Consider the following 16,676-nt stretch of genomic DNA (forward strand, 5'->3'; position numbering starts at 1 on the left):
TAAAATATATTTTCCCATAAGAAGTTATTCCTACTATATAAAACTCCTAAAGCATATCTACCAATAGATAAAACAAATTAAGAATCATTCTGTGTGTCCTTTCAAGCCTTTTGACTCTTTTTTAACCATCACTAAACTGAAGGTAGATACAAAATTTTACGTACTGATTTCATGGCCCAGCTTCTTCTGAACATAAAACTATTTGTTTATTATAAAAATTAATAGAAAAGGCCTTAAATAAAATAAAAATCACCTGTAATCCCACTGTTTGGAGATAAACACTGGTGAGATTTCTTTTCCATGTATATTTTGTTTTACACAGTTGAGAATCAGACTCTATAAACTGGTTTTGGAGTATGACTAATATTCAAAGTGGAAGATCACATAAAAAGAAGTCTGATGTCTCTACGAGGTGGGTGATTAGCCTTCCCTGATGAAGAAATGCTCCAGGATTCTGATCATTCCTTATGAGAGCACAGTGTAGACAATCCTTAAAAATATAGAATATTCAAGGGTTTGTATCCGTCTCATGTGCAGAGGCCAGGCTCATCAAGCATCATTCCCACTGTATATTTATACAGCCCCAGCGCATACATCTTCCAGGACTTCATAAGGGATCAGATCTACAGAGTTCAGAGGTCATAGGACTGGAGGAGCCAGAGGCATTGACTAGCTATCCTACTGGATTATCGCGCTGGGGCATCTGGGCATTTAAAAAAATCCTTAGAGTCCACAATAAGAATGTTCTCCCATCCCTATCCCCATTCTTAAAGTTAGATGGAGTCTTATGTAGCAATCTTGAATGTTGTTCTGCTGTTTACTGTGTCTCAAGAGAATTGTTTCGGATAAATCCAAAAAACTACGCTGGTACAATATCTGTCAAAGTATCCAAATACATGCTTTTCACACTAAAGAAGATTAAGATAGCTGTAGATAATTGACACAAAAGTAGTCACCTAGAAAACAATGTTTGCTTGCCTTAAAATTTTATTAAAACAATAAAATTCAAAATTAAAAGGAACTGAATAACTTTCATTTCTCATCTGACCATATCTGAATAGCTTCCTTGTCATTACTACTTGTAAGTTTGGAAAGCCTTGAGTATAAAATGAAATAAAATGAGATTCACAGTAGTAATTCCTTAATTTCTAATTCCTTTGGATTAAACTATTAACCCCACTTTGCCCCCATAAATCAACAGTAACTCTCCTTATGCAATGTACGTTGCCTTTACTGGACAGTGGCAAATGCAGAAGAGCATCAGTTTCAATAGCGGGTCTATAACACCATGAAAAGTAGTAATTCAAATGGAAAGGGGTTGAATGCTTTGCAAAGAAAATATTCTTGAGTAATAATGATGTGCTTGAATCCCATATGAGATAATTAATAAAATGTTCAAATGATTAAGACAGATCTTACCGTCTGGTGCCAGAGGCGTAACTAAAAGCAAAGGGTGAAATGAGAAAGCCAGCTCACTCTCAAGGGAAATCATCCACTCCATGGGAGGAAAGGGGCAACAGCAACCTAATATGCTTTCTCCATCTAGACAAGGAATGCAAGACACCTTAGAGCAGGGATGCCCAAGGCAAATACATGGCTTAGAGAAAAATAACCCAGTGTGGCACCGGATCCTGCATCTGATAAAAAGGTCAGGAAGGCTGCGTGCTGAACATAACAGGCATTTTTCTCTCTTCAAGCTTTGCTTTGAATTTTAATATGCTTAATGTTTAAGACAATCTTGTTTTCTAGGTAGCACCTTTCTAAGAATGAACTTTAGTAAAATAATCTCTTTTGTCTAAAGTATTTATTTAGATACAGCCAGAAATTTTAGAGGGTACTTATGGTAACGCTAAACAGTAATTTTTTGTTCAAGCAGCAAGTAATATATAAGAATGTTGCCTATTACTACCACAAAGTGGAAACCTGATCACGCAGGGAAATTTATCCTGGAACCATGGAGGTTCCAGTGACATGGCTGTGTCCTTTATGAGACACATTTACAGTGAGATTATTTTTAAAGTGTTACTTAGTGCCTCCAATTCATAGCCTTTCCTCCATGATTTGATTTTGTAAATCAGGTGGTTATTGGCTCTAGTACAATTCTCTTCTCATACTGTAAGGAACACTGGATTGAGAATTGAAAGACCTTGGGCTTTGGTCCTTATTCTACCACTAAATAGCTGTGTGAGTTACTGCAAGAAATTCAATCTCGCTGACCCTCATTATTTGTGCCTGTGAAGTGAGACTAATAAAACCAACATTGCCTGCCTCACAGAGGAAGTATTTCAGTGGGTGCCCTATACAAGTATAAAGAGCTTGACAGTGCTATGTGTAATAGATGTTAAAATCTAGGGAGGAAAAAAGAGGGAAGGGAGGAAAGAAGGAAGGAACAAAAGGGAAAGGGAAAGAAAGAAAATAGGAAAAACAATATATAAACTTGGGACTGTGCAGTATTAATGGAATTAAAATAATATATAAATTACACACTTATGTTTTCCCACTCCTTTTCCTGAAAACAACACACTGTGGTATTCATTGTGGTTATATTATACACCATCTTTTATAATATTATTAGTTGAAGAATGAAATTTTGCCATTTGCAGCAACATGGATGGACTTTGAGGGCATTATGCTAAATGAAGTCAGTCAGACAGCGAAAGACAAATACTGTATGATATCACTTATATGTGGAATCTAAAAAATACAACAAACCAATGAATGAAACAAAAAAGAAGCAGATAAAGAGAACAACTAGTGGTTACCCGTAGGGAGAGGGAAGGGGGGAGGGGCAGGGGAAAAAACGGGGTTATTATGGGATTATATGAAATCATGTGTGTGAAACTTCTGAAAATTGTAAAGCACTATAGAATTTAAAGAATCTTTCATTTGATAAAAAAAAAAAAAGCAGGAAAAAAAGACTTTTGGAAAATTTGGTATCACCTAGGAATCAAGTAGTACCCACATTCCTCAATTCTAATCTAAGCTCAGTAACAAAGTAGAAAGCATTGTACGTTCTATTGATACTTGTCATGTTAGGGTCTAATTTTTGGTTCAGTGGAAAAATACCAGGGATTCATACAGGCCAGGTACCTAGTGGAAATACTTATGATTATCTAGTCCCACTTGTAGTCAAGAAGCGGTAGTGTCGATGTGTTAATTTAATACCAGCTACTATTCCAGACCTGGGGAAATTGGCTAAACACATCACAAGTGACGTCTTCTGCAATTATGCAATCTGTTCAAAAGATGAAAAAGAAATCTGATACATGCTGATGCCAAAGCCTCAGCAGGAATCAACTCCTTCCCATACTTGTACACAGGCTTTCAGGGAAAGAATTATTTTATCAGCTTTTCCATTTCCTCTTGCCCATCTTCACCCTGCACATTACAGCTCTGTAAATATTTGTGGAATATAGCTCTGTAAATATAGTGGAATGACGCATTTTGAAGTGGCCCTCTTTCCACAGTGGTTAACAAAATACGGTGAGGACAGGTCATTAACATTACTATCAAATAAGTGTTTTCTGGGTAAGATTAATTATCAAAAACCAAATTACTTAGGATGGAGTTTTCCCAAATGGTACATAACTCAGCTGATCATGATAAAAACATTTATCTGATAGTAATCATAGCATTATCACAAAATCTCCTGACTTCATATTTAGATCTGAACATATTCTAAGTATCTTTTGTTCCTTCTCACAGCGGTTTTTCCCTTGGATTTTCAATACTCCTGCCGTAGGAAGAGAGCTTTCCAGAGACAGGGAAGTGTATGGAGTAGGGGCGAGGAGAGTGGCTGGCAGAGGGGATACAATCCATCTGGGGTCAAAAGAAATTTGCCACAATAGTGGCACTATGGTCGTGAAGCACGATCTTAATGTGGATTACACCTTAGTTAATTCTGAGAATTCAGAATAGAATTATGAAGCAGAGAGATCTAAGCAAAATGTTATGAGTTTACTTCTGAAACACAGCTACAGTTGTGAGTGTTATATCAGCTGTCATCAGCAATAACACGCATCCAGAGACCTAGTACCTATTCCCAGTGAGCTTATATCATGAAGAAAATGTTATTTGAAACATTTCATAGAATGGGTAAGTAAGAACCAAAAGATTGGCCCACCTAGTTAACTGGATCCCGATCTACTTCCTAACTTATACTGAATGAAATGGTTTTTAGGTTTAACAACTAAATTAGACTGAAATATACAGTTCCTGAAGACAGCTGACCTCAATATTTCTTGACATTGGAGTTCTGTACCTAGTATTTAAACATTACTTATTTTCATCTTATTAAAACTTCACTTCTTGACCAGTCAGACAGAAATGGCTTAAAATCCTTGTAAAGTATCGAGGAACAACAGATAAGGAGGAACAAGGAATCTCTTCAATTGCCAAATGTTTAAGAATCTGGTTTTCTACATTTTCTTTATCATAAATCAACCAGATGAAATATTCATTCATTGGGCATTAGCCCAGTTTTCTATTAATGTCTCAAATTGTGTTCAGGCATGAACAGTAATCAGTATGTTCTTATGACATTCATGTTTGACCCAAGTATTACACAGATCTCCAGAATCTGTCATCCTGAACCTCTAAATTTGCTGCTGGGACTCTTTTTTAAAGACAGATCCCTTTCAGTCTTTACAAGATGTCATTGGAATGAATATCCACATCCTCCACAGATAAATCACTATGTCCTTATTTACAACTATCCTACCGATGAATAAACTTCGGGAAAACATCTAGATGCCAGCTATCAGATCAAAGACTGCTGATTTTCCCAAGGCCTGGTTACATAAAAAAATCAACTAGGAAGAGACAGAACCAAGTCAGATTAAATATAGAGTATGAGAGTATTTCCAGAGGAAAAACTATGATACCACAAAAAACAACTCAGTTTTTAAAATAACAAAGTAAAGTAAAATTTGAGGTCAGAAAGGAACACACATTTAAACCTTGGTGATCAAACTGTTCCCTCTAGTTTGAGGTAAGCAGGAAAAACAAACAAACCAACAAACTCTAATTCCCCAATTATCTTCAAACAGGAGGTGTAGTGGGTTGTTGTAGAAAGAGATTTTTAAGAAATTAGCAAAATGCACGTTAGGCTCTCTTTTCTATGAAGTCTATTGAAGAAACACACAAGGTCTTAATTCTACTAAGTACAGTTAATTAGTGTGCATGAGAATCATCTACAGAATTTGGTAAAATTAAGATTCTTGGGGGCTTCCCTGGTGGCACAGTGGTTGGGAGTCTGCCTGCCGATGCAGGGGACGCGGGTTCGTGCCCCGGTCCGGGAGGATCCCACGGGCCGTGGAGCGGCTGGGCCCGTGAGTCATGGCCGCTGAGCCTGTGCGTCCGGAGCCTGTGCTCCGCAACGGGAGAGGCCATAGCGGTGAGAAGCCTGCGTATCGCGAAAAAAAAAAAAAAAAAGATTCTTGGGCCCCATGACTAGGCATTTTCACTCAGCAGTTATGGCATAGGTCCACAAATTTTTAATGATAATAAACACACTCGGTAAATTCATTCTGAGGCAGGAAGCTCAGACATACTGCGTCCAAAATATAGTCCAATGCAGAGTGGCAATATGCTGAAGGAAGAGCCTGCATATCTGATCTAATAATTAGAGCATCCTTCCTTTTCATCCCCAAAGCCCGTAGCCAATCAACGCCAGCTCCCAGGTCAGTCAGCTCACCTAAGCAGCGGTAGGGAATCACAATGTGGGCATGGGTCTTGCACTGCTTCCGGCCTCTCTTGCACCAGTTCTGGATGGTCACTGGTTGGTTGGCTTCCACCACATTGGTGATCTGCAGTTCAGAGTAGACCTGGGAGAGCATACAAAAAGGGTGAATCGTTACCTGAGGCAGGGCTGGCACACAAGCACCCGTTGAACCGCCACTGTTATTCTAAGGTTTTCAAGCCTGCTCTAATTGTGATCTAGCTTGGGGAATTCAGGGTAAAGAAAAAGATCAAGAACCTATCATTCCATTCAAAACATTAAGCAATATAACTTTTACTTTATTTTACTGCACCCATTCCAGCTTAACATATTTTCTAGGGGAGATAAAATAGAAAGGGAGGAGGGGGCCCTCTTAAAAGCATGGGGTCATTTCAATGCAAAATAAACTGGTGTGAAAATGATACTCTGTAATGCCCTAAATAAATGTTATAGTAGATACACCTGGGAATATTACCATGACTTAAATTCAACCCTCCCATGTCTTAATCAATTAGGCAAATATTTCACATACAGGATATGACACACAGCAAGCTTCCTACATAAAAATCTTTATCTTTATTCAAAGTAATTTACATAAGAATAATTTATCAAACAGTTATCATGACTGTCATTTAGATAAAGAATTGCATTGATGAATCTCTTCCCTTGAAAATTACAGCCCTTTGCTCTGATTACTGTTCTCAACAAATCATGGTGTTTACTGAGCACTTGAAAAGAAATGGAAACTTGATGAACTAAAATATATTTGTGAAAATATCAAATCCCTTCTATTTATTAATAATAGTAGAGATTTGAAGGAAAAATATAAACATAAAAATTTATTTCTAAAATGAGCTTTCCCTTGCATAAATCTTGCATTTCACCAGGGTTGCTGTTTTGCCAGTTAAATACAATGAAGAGAGAAAAGCATACGAGAACTGAGGGTAGAACCAAGGGAATGGTTATAATAATGGGCCATGAAATCTAAAGTGGAAATATGAAGGTTGAGATACACGTTTAAAAGGCTGTAGTATCAATGAGTCCTGGTGTGCGCTACAGAATTTTGTCCTAAAGATACCAAAGAAAATGGGGTGGTTAGAAGCAGTACTTGGAGAGTCAGAGAGCTGAAATTAAGATTCTGGGGGAGTTACAGTTATTGGTAATTGCAAGGAATATAACATGAGTATCAGAGGGCATGGCTGAAAAAGAATGATAAAGGCAAGATCACAGGAGGAATGAAAATAAAAAAAACAGAAGCTGGAATCTTGGATCATCAAGGTTGATATTAAAATCACCTAAGAACGGGGCTTCCCTGGTGGCGCAGTGGTTAAGAATCCTCCTGCCAATGCAGGGGACACGGGTTCGAGCCCTGGTCCGGGAAGATCCCACATGCCGCGGAGCAACTAAGCCTGTGTGCCACAACTAACTGAGCCTGCACGCTAGAGCCCATGAGCCACAACTACTGAAGCCCATGCGCCTAGAGCCCATGCTCTGCAGCAAGAGAAGCCACCGCAATGAGAAGCCCATGTGCCGCAACGAAGAGTAGCCCCCTCTCACTGCGACTAGAGAAAGCCCGCACGCAGCAATAAGGACCAAACACAGCCAAAAATAAATACAAATAAAATAAATAAATTAAAAATCACCTAAGAATTACAAAAGATGCACTTGACTGAATGACAGAAGGTCAGGACCTAAAACCTTCAAAGACTGCCACTGCAGTAGAAAGAGCTCTCCAGATGCCTCCAACAGGTGGAGGAGAGGGGTAAATTAGTCCAAGACCATGTATTTCACAGTTTGGGTGGGGGACATTTTAGGGCGAAGGAAAAAATGGTTTGGAAGTGAAAATGAGTGAGAAGGAAGACATCCCTACCTCTAGGCACAATGCTATGAGGGTTGCAAGGGAAGAACTACCTGAGGAGGCTACAGGGGAAGCAGTGCCTTTGGGGAAATACCAGGTTTCAGAACAAGAAGATACTGTCGAACAGTATGGAGGTTCCTTAAAAAACTACAAATAGAACTACCATATGACCCAGCAATCCCACTACTGGGCACATACCCTGAGAAAACCATAATTCAAAAAGAGTCATGTACCAAAATGTTCATTGCAGCTCTATTTACAATAGCCTGGAGATGGAAACAACCTAAGTGTCCATCGTCGGATGAATGGATAAAGAAGATGTGGCCCATATATACAATGGAATATTACTCAGCCATAAAAAGAAACGGAATTGAGCTACTTGTAATGAGGTGGATAGATCTAGAGTCTGTCATACAGAGTGAAATAAGTCAGAAAGAGAAAGACAAATACTGTATGCTAACACATACACATGGAATTTAAGAAAAAAAAATGTCATGAAGAACCTAGGGGTAAGACAGGACCTACTAGAGAATGGACCTACTAGAGAATGGACTTGAGGATATGGGGAGGGGGAAGGGTAAGCTGTGACAAAGCGAGAGAGTGACAAGGACATATATACACTACCAAATGTAAAATAGATAGCTAGTGGGAAGCAGCCGCATAGCACAGGGAGATCAGCTCGGTGCTTTGTGACCACCTGGAGGGGTGGGACAGGGAGGGTGGGAGGGAGGTAGACGTAAGAGGGAAGAGATATGGGAACATATGTATGGGAACATATGTATATGTATAACTGATTCACTTTGTTATAAAGCAGAAGCTAACACACCATTGTAAAGCAATTACACTCCAATAAGGATGTAAAAAAAAAGAAGATACTGTCCACAGTGTGGGTTATGGATAGAAGGAATTTTTCTTATGATTGTCAGTCACATTCAAAGAGAGCATGCCATGATCCTGTCTTTATTTGAAATGTCGATATTTTGTTTGTTGTGGAGTTTGGGGCATTAATTTTTAGTGCATTAAAGGAGTTCCCTGGTGGCCTAATGGTTAGGATTCTGGGCTTTCACTGCCGTGGCCCAGGTTCAATCCCTGGGCAGGGAACTGGAAATCCCGCAAGCCATGTGAAACAGCCAACAATAAATAAATAAATAAAAGACAAAATGGTTATATTTTTTAAAAATAGTGCATTAAAATATTATTTATCTTGCTTCCGGATTGCCTCACCCTTGTCCCAACCCCGAGGTCAATTAAAAAATCAGACACTGAGAATGAATAAAAGCTGTGGTACATCCAATGGATCACCTAGCACTAAAAAGAAAGAAGCTATCAAACTATGAAAAGACATGGAGGAATCTTAGTTGAACATTACTAAGTGAAAGAAGCCAGCGTGAAAATACATGTATGATTCTAACTACATGACATTCTGGAAAAGGCAAAACTATGGCGACAGTAAAAAAGACCAATGGTTACCAGGGGTTAGGGGGAAGGAGGGATGAACAGGAAGCACATAGAGGATTTGGGGGGCAGTGAAATGATTCTATATGATACTGTAATGGTGAATACATGTCATTATACATTTGTCCAAACCCATAGAATGTACACCACCAAGAGTGGACCTTAAGGTCAACTATGGACTTTGGGTGATAATCACGTGACAATGTAGGTTCATCAATTGAAATAAATGTACTACTGTTCTGCTGGGGGATGTTGAGAAAGGGGGAGAAGCTATGTATGAGTCGGGGAAGGGGGTACACAGGAAATCTTTGCACCCTCCTCTCCATTTTGCCACAAACCTAAAACTGCTCTAAAAAAATAAAACGCTGATCAGTGTAGTACAAGGCAAATTCAATGGGGAGGTACATGCTATGAAAACACACAAAAAAGGATATCTAAATCAGATCCTGGGCGAGTACTGAGAAAGTTATTCTTCCAAAACACTTGCCAGTAACTTGGCTCTAAATGGAAACAGCTCTTTCCCTTTATTTTATTTTGTTCTTAAATATTTTAACTCTTCAATGCATGCATTTCAGTTGTAGATAATGCGCAACTTGAAATGCCACTAAAATTTAATATCCCCAGGGTTTTTTCCTATATGATGAAAGGTGAAGAGTGGCTTTTTGTGCGGCAATATAATTCTCCCACCACCTCTCCTTGTTTATTATATCACAAAGTACAGCACTCATGAGTTATAAACTTTATGACACTAGAGAGTTTGCCATGAGGGACACAACATTATGTTCAGTAAAGTGTGCGTTACTATATTTTTCTAAAGGGGTTCTAGCTGCCACTTCACAGAAATATCACCCTGCTGAGGATTTTCTCAGGAGTTTTCAGTTTTCTATTAAAAAACTCCTACAGGCACAGTCAAGTCATATTTTCTTCTTTTTAAGTTAAAACCAAAAAGCTATCTGTAGGGTACAAATTGATAAGTTAAAAAAAAAAAAAGGTCTCTTGCTCATGATGTGCTCCATCTTCAGTGTCCTAAGGTATTGCACCAATAATACCTGGTACAACAGAGCAGTAACTTATTCGGTGGATAATTTTCTAGCAGATAGAACTGCATACAGACCAGTTAAGATCAGTGAAGACAGGGCTTCTCCCCTGAAGGTCACCAGAGAGCTTCACGAGGTGATCAGCCAAACACAAAATTCCCTTCCAGTTCCCACCCGGAAATCTAGGACATACGTATGTGTTATTTACTGTGCTGCAACTCCTCTCTCCAGAACGTGGACAATGATAATTGTTAATAGGCAGTTGGAGGAGATTATAAAATCTGAACCACGTGACTCCCACACGTAGTTTGCCTACTGCCTTAACAATGGAAACGGAAGTGGCAACTTCCATGCTTCCAGCCACTTTTTTTTTTTTTTGCGGTACACAGGCCTCTCACTGCTGTGGCCTCTCCCGCTGCGGAGCACAGGCTCCGGACCCACAGACCCAGCGGCCATGGCTCACGGGCCGAGCCGCTGCGTGGCATGTGGGATCTTCCCGGACCGGGGCACGAACCCGCGTCCCCTGCATCGGCAGGCGGACTCTCAACCACTGCGCCACCAGGGAAGCCCCCCAGCCACTTTTATCCTGAGACAAGGAGTTATTTATTCAACTTTGCCAAAGAGTATAAAAATTTGCTGTTCTCAATTCAGGAGGTATATTTTAAACAGCGGAGGAACACCAAACATTAAAGTGACAAAACTTCCTCTGAAGCACATCTAGTCCCAGTTAATCACAGTGACTACCACAGGCACAAGAAACCTCCAAGTCAGAAAGCAAACACCAGAACACAAAAACACAACAAAAAACATACTAAAGTTTCTGACAAAAATTCCGAGTACTAGCTCTTATTTTTTATTAAGCAGCTCCAGTATATCACCAGAGACAAATAAGCGTTTTTGTGTTATGAGACAAATAAGCATCGTATGTTGAAAAAGTAGCATAGTCTTCGGCAAGAATAAAAATTAAAGTAATTAGGCATGCAAATGTGCTCATGGTTAGTTGAGTCCCTGACTTTTCACCATAATTAAGTATAAGCATAGCTCAATGTTTTACATTTTCTTTGTGCATCTCACATCTTAACATAGGCAATAAAGATATCTGAGATCCCTAACCTATTTAATTTGTATGTATTCCAACACATGCAACTGCATGCATTGCTAACACAACAAGCATTGCTGATGATTTGCTAAAACAGCAGGCATTAGCAAAACCCGACTTTTATACAGCTCCTTTCCTTTTCTAAAATGTATCCTATGTGCATCCCAATTATGAGTGACTATTTTTTATTATTAAAAAATTTAGATGACAACAGCTGTATTAAGAAACACTTAAAGCAGAAACAAATCCAGCTTGTGCCAGTTACTTGAAAGGCAAACCATCCTCAGTTCCTACAAACCCTCCTGAATTACACAGGCAGCCGCTGAAGAAATACACACCCTGTGCCCCAAACACACTCTTCTTAAGACCCTAACATCACAGTTCAGATGCCCAGGCCCCGTAGGGTCTCCCAGGTGGACAAACCTCCTCCACTCACAGTGTAATAGATGTCAATCCCTCTCTCCCACTTCAGGAATGCTTTATTGTATTTATTGCAGTGCTCCTCACATTGGGGTTAGGTATACACGTGCACCACCTCCCCAGTGAAAATACACTTTCCAAGGGCAGGAAACACAATTTCCTCCTCCTGTGTTGCTCCACCTTCATTAACGTTGGTTTCAGGTGATCAGGAGGCTGCCAACATGCCTGCCCCTCTCTGCAGTGCTCTAGCCCCCCGTCCTCTGGAAGAGCACTCATTAGTGACCATATTTTAACTCTGCAGCTCCGGCCCCGTAGCTGCACACTGAGGACAGCATTCTCCTTCTTCGAGAGTTGTGAACTAACACATCCAGGCTCTGGTTAGATGAGGGAAGATACACGGCTGGCAGGCAGGGTAAGTCATAGCCTGAGATGGTGCCTGTCAAAACCCGCAGGGGAATGGGAACTAGGCCTCTGGAAGAAGCAGGGAAATAAGAGGTACAGAGAGAGAAGCTAAGATGCGACAGCTGTGTACCCAAGACAGCGATAGACAGCGAACAAGACAGGGACCACCTGAGCACCTCTAACGCCAGCGAGGCGTGCCGCATCTCCTTCAATAAGCCCCCTTCTAAACATAAGCTATTTTGGTAGCTTTATTTCCCTTCCGAATGAACAACACCCAAGAAAAAAGCCCAGCTCAAAAGTTGGTTCACTAATGTTCCCTTCCCTGATCACTTCAGCCTCTGAATCCAAAGCATTTTATCCGATCGCTTGTATTTGATCACCGACCACTTTCCACCTCCTATTACACTGATGTGCCTTCCTGCCCCATTAGAACATACACTCCTTGAAGGCAGGGACAATATGATTCATTTTTGTGTTCCCTCAATGGTGGTCAACACTGTGATCGCACAGTAAGTGCATGATAAATAGGTAATGATTATTTCTTGCTAAGTTCAGTCCATTAGACATAGGGAAATTTAGTATATATTAAGCTCCCATTGGGTATTATCAATGTATCTCTTAAAAAAGATTATCTGAATAGTATGATATTATAGTTGGATTATAAGCTTTTGAGAAAAATAAGCACTCAGTGCCTTCTAATATTATTCTTCCAAGTATGATGTAGCAACTTTTACCAGTGATAGCATCTTATATAAAAAGCAATAGATTGTTAATAAATGTTAATAAATACACAGCTGAGGAAGATACTTAGGAAGATTAAAAGCCAAGCTCTCACTTAGGCTAAGGAGGCCCATCTGACTGGCCCAGGCATCTGTAACAAGCAGTTATTTTGGCCATACAAACATGTTTTATCTTTGAAAGCAAATCTATCTGTACATATATTTTAAAAAAAAATTTTAAGTGAACTGAAGAAATTTCAAATACTAATAACAAAGAGAGGTAGAGTAGAAACAATCTTAGATCCATATTAGAAGGTTGTAGTTGGTAACTTAATTGGTTTTCCTCACTACAGAAAACTACCTTAAAACTTGGTCACCATCAGAACATTTTCATTCTAAATTTTAAAAATCTAGAGTCTCCCTTTCTCTCCCTCCCTCCCTCCCTCCCTCCCTCTCTCTCTCTCTCTCTCTCTCTCTCTCTCTCTGTCTATCCAAATTGAAAATATATTAATCTCAGACAAGATGACATTTAAGTTGTTAAATACACAAACCAAGAAAATACATGGATGATATTTAAGAAAGCCAAGAACATATAGGTATATATACAGAAATATAAAAATATTTAAGACATATATTGTTAGAGTCCTACAAAAACTTTCCTTTATTTGCAACATTAAGGACAAACAGAAAAGTAAAAAAAAAAAAAAATGTGGGCTTCTCTGGTGGTGCAGTGGTTGAGAGTCCGCCTGCCGATGCAGGGGACACGGGTTCGTGCCCCGGTCCGGGAAGATCCCACATGCCGAGAGCGCCTGGGCCCGTGAGTCATGGCCGCTCAGCCTGCGCGTCCGGAGCCTGTGCTCCGCAATGGGAGAGGCCACAACGGTGAGAGGCCCGCGTACCGCAAAAAAAAAAAAAAAAAGGACAAACAGGGGAACCCTCGGAGTATCCTTTTGCAACAGGCCACCTTGGACAAGGGATTAATTCATGCCAAAAGTCATATTTACACACAACTAGGTTCCAAATGACCAAGGATATTTCAAAAACACAAAATCAAATGTGGCTAATAAAAAGCTGTAAACAGTTAATGGTCAGGGTCATGGGAATTGCTCCTAATTCTGAAAAAATTTACTTACTGTTCTTTCTAGTCTTTCAACATTTAAAATCAATTTTTAATCAAATTCTCCAGTATATTTCTTTTTGAAAAAATATGCTAGAAATTATGTAGTGTTATTAAACTGGTGTTTTAAACATGTGAGTTAGAAGTCAATAAATAACGTGTGTTCCTTTAGTTCATCTTAATCAATTTACAGCTGTGCAAAAGGGATAAGCAACACATCTATCTGCACAAGGAGCTTGCAAAAAATAATGTGGACTCTGAAGGAGGTAAGATAGAGAACTGGGATTCCAGACTTCTCAAAGAACAAGAGTGACTAGATTTTATAATTATTGGAGTGATAAGCACAGGGGGCATTCATTATACTATTCTTTCTACCTTTACATATGCTTAAAATTTTGAATTAAAAAGAACTAAAACTTAAAAAACGAGTCCAGTGGAAACAAAGTCACGCTTTTAAATTTACAAGTGAAAAAACAAAAATATAAACAAATCAAGATCTTAATTGTAAATGTATGATGGCACCTAGGTAGCATGTATGAACAATACATGAAACAAAAAATCAAACTCTATAGTAAAATGGTATAGAGGTAGCCTAATCATAGGATACTTTCATCCTGTGAAAGTTTTACATATCAATTTCTTTTCCAAAGAACATATCCAAGAGGAGTATAAAAAATATATGTAATTGAAGGTTTATTATGTGTCTGAATCATTGCAAATGTTTTATGTGTAGTAGGTCATGTAAACCATAAATGGTCATAAACATATGACCATTTATGTAACATATGACCATTTATGTACATTTATGTACATTTACATAAATGTAAACCATAAATGTTGATAATGGCTCCATTTCATAGAAGATGAAATTGATGAAGTTAGAACACAACAATGAAAGTAGGTGACATCTCCGTTACGGGTTATCACAGGAAATTAAATATATAGTTCCCTGTGCTATACAGTAGGACCTTGTTGTTTATCCATTCTATATATAATAATTTGCATCTGCTAATTCCAAACTCCCAATCCTTCCTTCCTCCACCCCCCTTCCCCTTGGCACCACAAGTCTGTTCTCTATGTCTGAGTCTGTTTCTGTTTTGTAGATAAGCTCATTTGTGTCATAATTTAGATTCCACACATCACTTTGCTGTACAGCAGAAATTGACACAGCATTGTAAATCAACTATACTTCAATAAAATAAATTAAAAAAAGAAAATTTATCATAAACTTTAAAGAAAAGTAGATGATATCTCTGAGCACTCAAAGAGTGTATTAATTCTAAGTTCTAAACTACTTCCACTTCAGAGTCTAAGCCAAAACAAAGCATGTGCTAAACAATATATTTTTGTTTCTGGATTAAAATAACATAGTCTCTCCTTTAAAATTTTCTGGAACACAAAGAAAAATAATATCTTAAATTGTTTCTCAACATAAATTCTTGTAATAATGAGATATTGGAGACAATATCTAATTTAATTGAGAAGGAGAACTGGAAACTGAAGTTGTTCTCTGATTACAATGTTTTTTTAATTTATTTTATTTAATTTATTTATTTTTGGCTGCATTGGGTCTTCGTTGCTGCGTGCAGGCTTTCGCTAGTTGCGGTGAGGGGGGGCCACTCTTCGTTGTGGTGAGTGGGCTTCTCATTGCAGTGGCTTCTCTTGTTGCAAAGCATGGGCTCTAGGTGTGTGGGTTTCAGCAGTTGTGGCATGAGGGCTCAGTAGTTGTGGCTCACGGGCTGTAGAGCACAGGCTCAGTAGATGTGGCACACGGGCTTAGTTGCTCCGCGGCATTCCCGGACGAGGGCTTGAAGCCATGTCCCCTGCGTTGGCAGGCGGATTCTTAACCACTGCGCCACCAGGGGAGCCCTCTGATTACAATTTAATGAGGTGCTGGGAAGCAAGATGCAGCTGATGAAACACCAGTGCAATAATGGAAAGTACGTGCAGTGCTGTGTTTTCACAATGATGACCTTATCTAAGAGCAAGGCACAGAAAATGTTTCAGGGCACCAGCCTATTTCCCAATAACGTGGCCCAAGTCTGTTTCTGACATTGTATGCAAATATATTGTCATATGCATACATTCATACTTAGAATTGGAAAATATTGTGCAAGAACCTTGTATGACGTGTAAGTCAGTCATACCAACGTGCTGAATGTAAAGACAAATGAGGAAGGTACGGACACCAAAATAAATAGGACAGGACACGAATGTGAAAACACAAACAGATGTGTCCACGTACAGCCAAGATCCTCATTCTCTCTCTGTCAATTTATGTCTAATTTTCTAATTTTTAAAATGTCAAATCTATTGTTAATCAAGTATACTCCAATATAAAATAAAAATAAAAAAAGATATATAAAAAAACAAACTTTAAAAAAATGTCCAATCTATACAAGATTATTTATTTGTACCTCAATAAAGCTAAAAAGAAAAATGTATTATAGAAAAAAACATTTTAAATAAATAAATAAGGCGGCAAATATAGAAGTCCGTAGTGTTACTGCAAATATGTAATAACTGAGTATGCATTTCGGAAAGAGCTAGACAGTAACAAGGACAAATGTTAAATCAAACATTAATCTCATTAAATGAAAACTGTGTGGGAAAAAATATCCAAACTGGTTTCATCTCTTTTACCTCTGAATCCTATGGTTTATGCAAGCAATCCTTATAAGCATACAGACCAGTAATGCAGAAAATATATCTGTACTCGTATATAGATAGCTGGATACCTCTACTTAAAATTTTTCATTTAATATGAATTTTTGCATCTTTCAAATACCAAAACCACAAAGCATAGGTGCCTGTCATCTATAGGTCAATTTTAAGCTCAAAAAGGTAGAC

General features: G+C 38.7%; 1 protein-coding gene across 6 annotated transcripts in view; it reads right to left on the reverse strand.

Annotated features, from left to right (window-relative positions):
- The window catches only part of APP (amyloid beta precursor protein), a 276,610-nt gene that overhangs the window by 193,544 nt on the left and 66,390 nt on the right, over positions 1–16,676 (reverse strand). For all 6 annotated transcript variants that reach the window (XM_033855992.2, XM_033855991.2, XM_033855990.2 and 3 more), the window contains exon 3: positions 5,696–5,825. In XM_033855992.2, coding sequence (XP_033711883.1) covers positions 5,696–5,825 — 130 coding nt within the window. The remainder of the gene's footprint in view (positions 1–5,695; positions 5,826–16,676) is intronic.

Source organism: Tursiops truncatus, chromosome 4 (assembly GCF_011762595.2).
Source record: "Tursiops truncatus isolate mTurTru1 chromosome 4, mTurTru1.mat.Y, whole genome shotgun sequence".
Taxonomy (NCBI): domain Eukaryota; kingdom Metazoa; phylum Chordata; class Mammalia; order Artiodactyla; family Delphinidae; genus Tursiops; species Tursiops truncatus.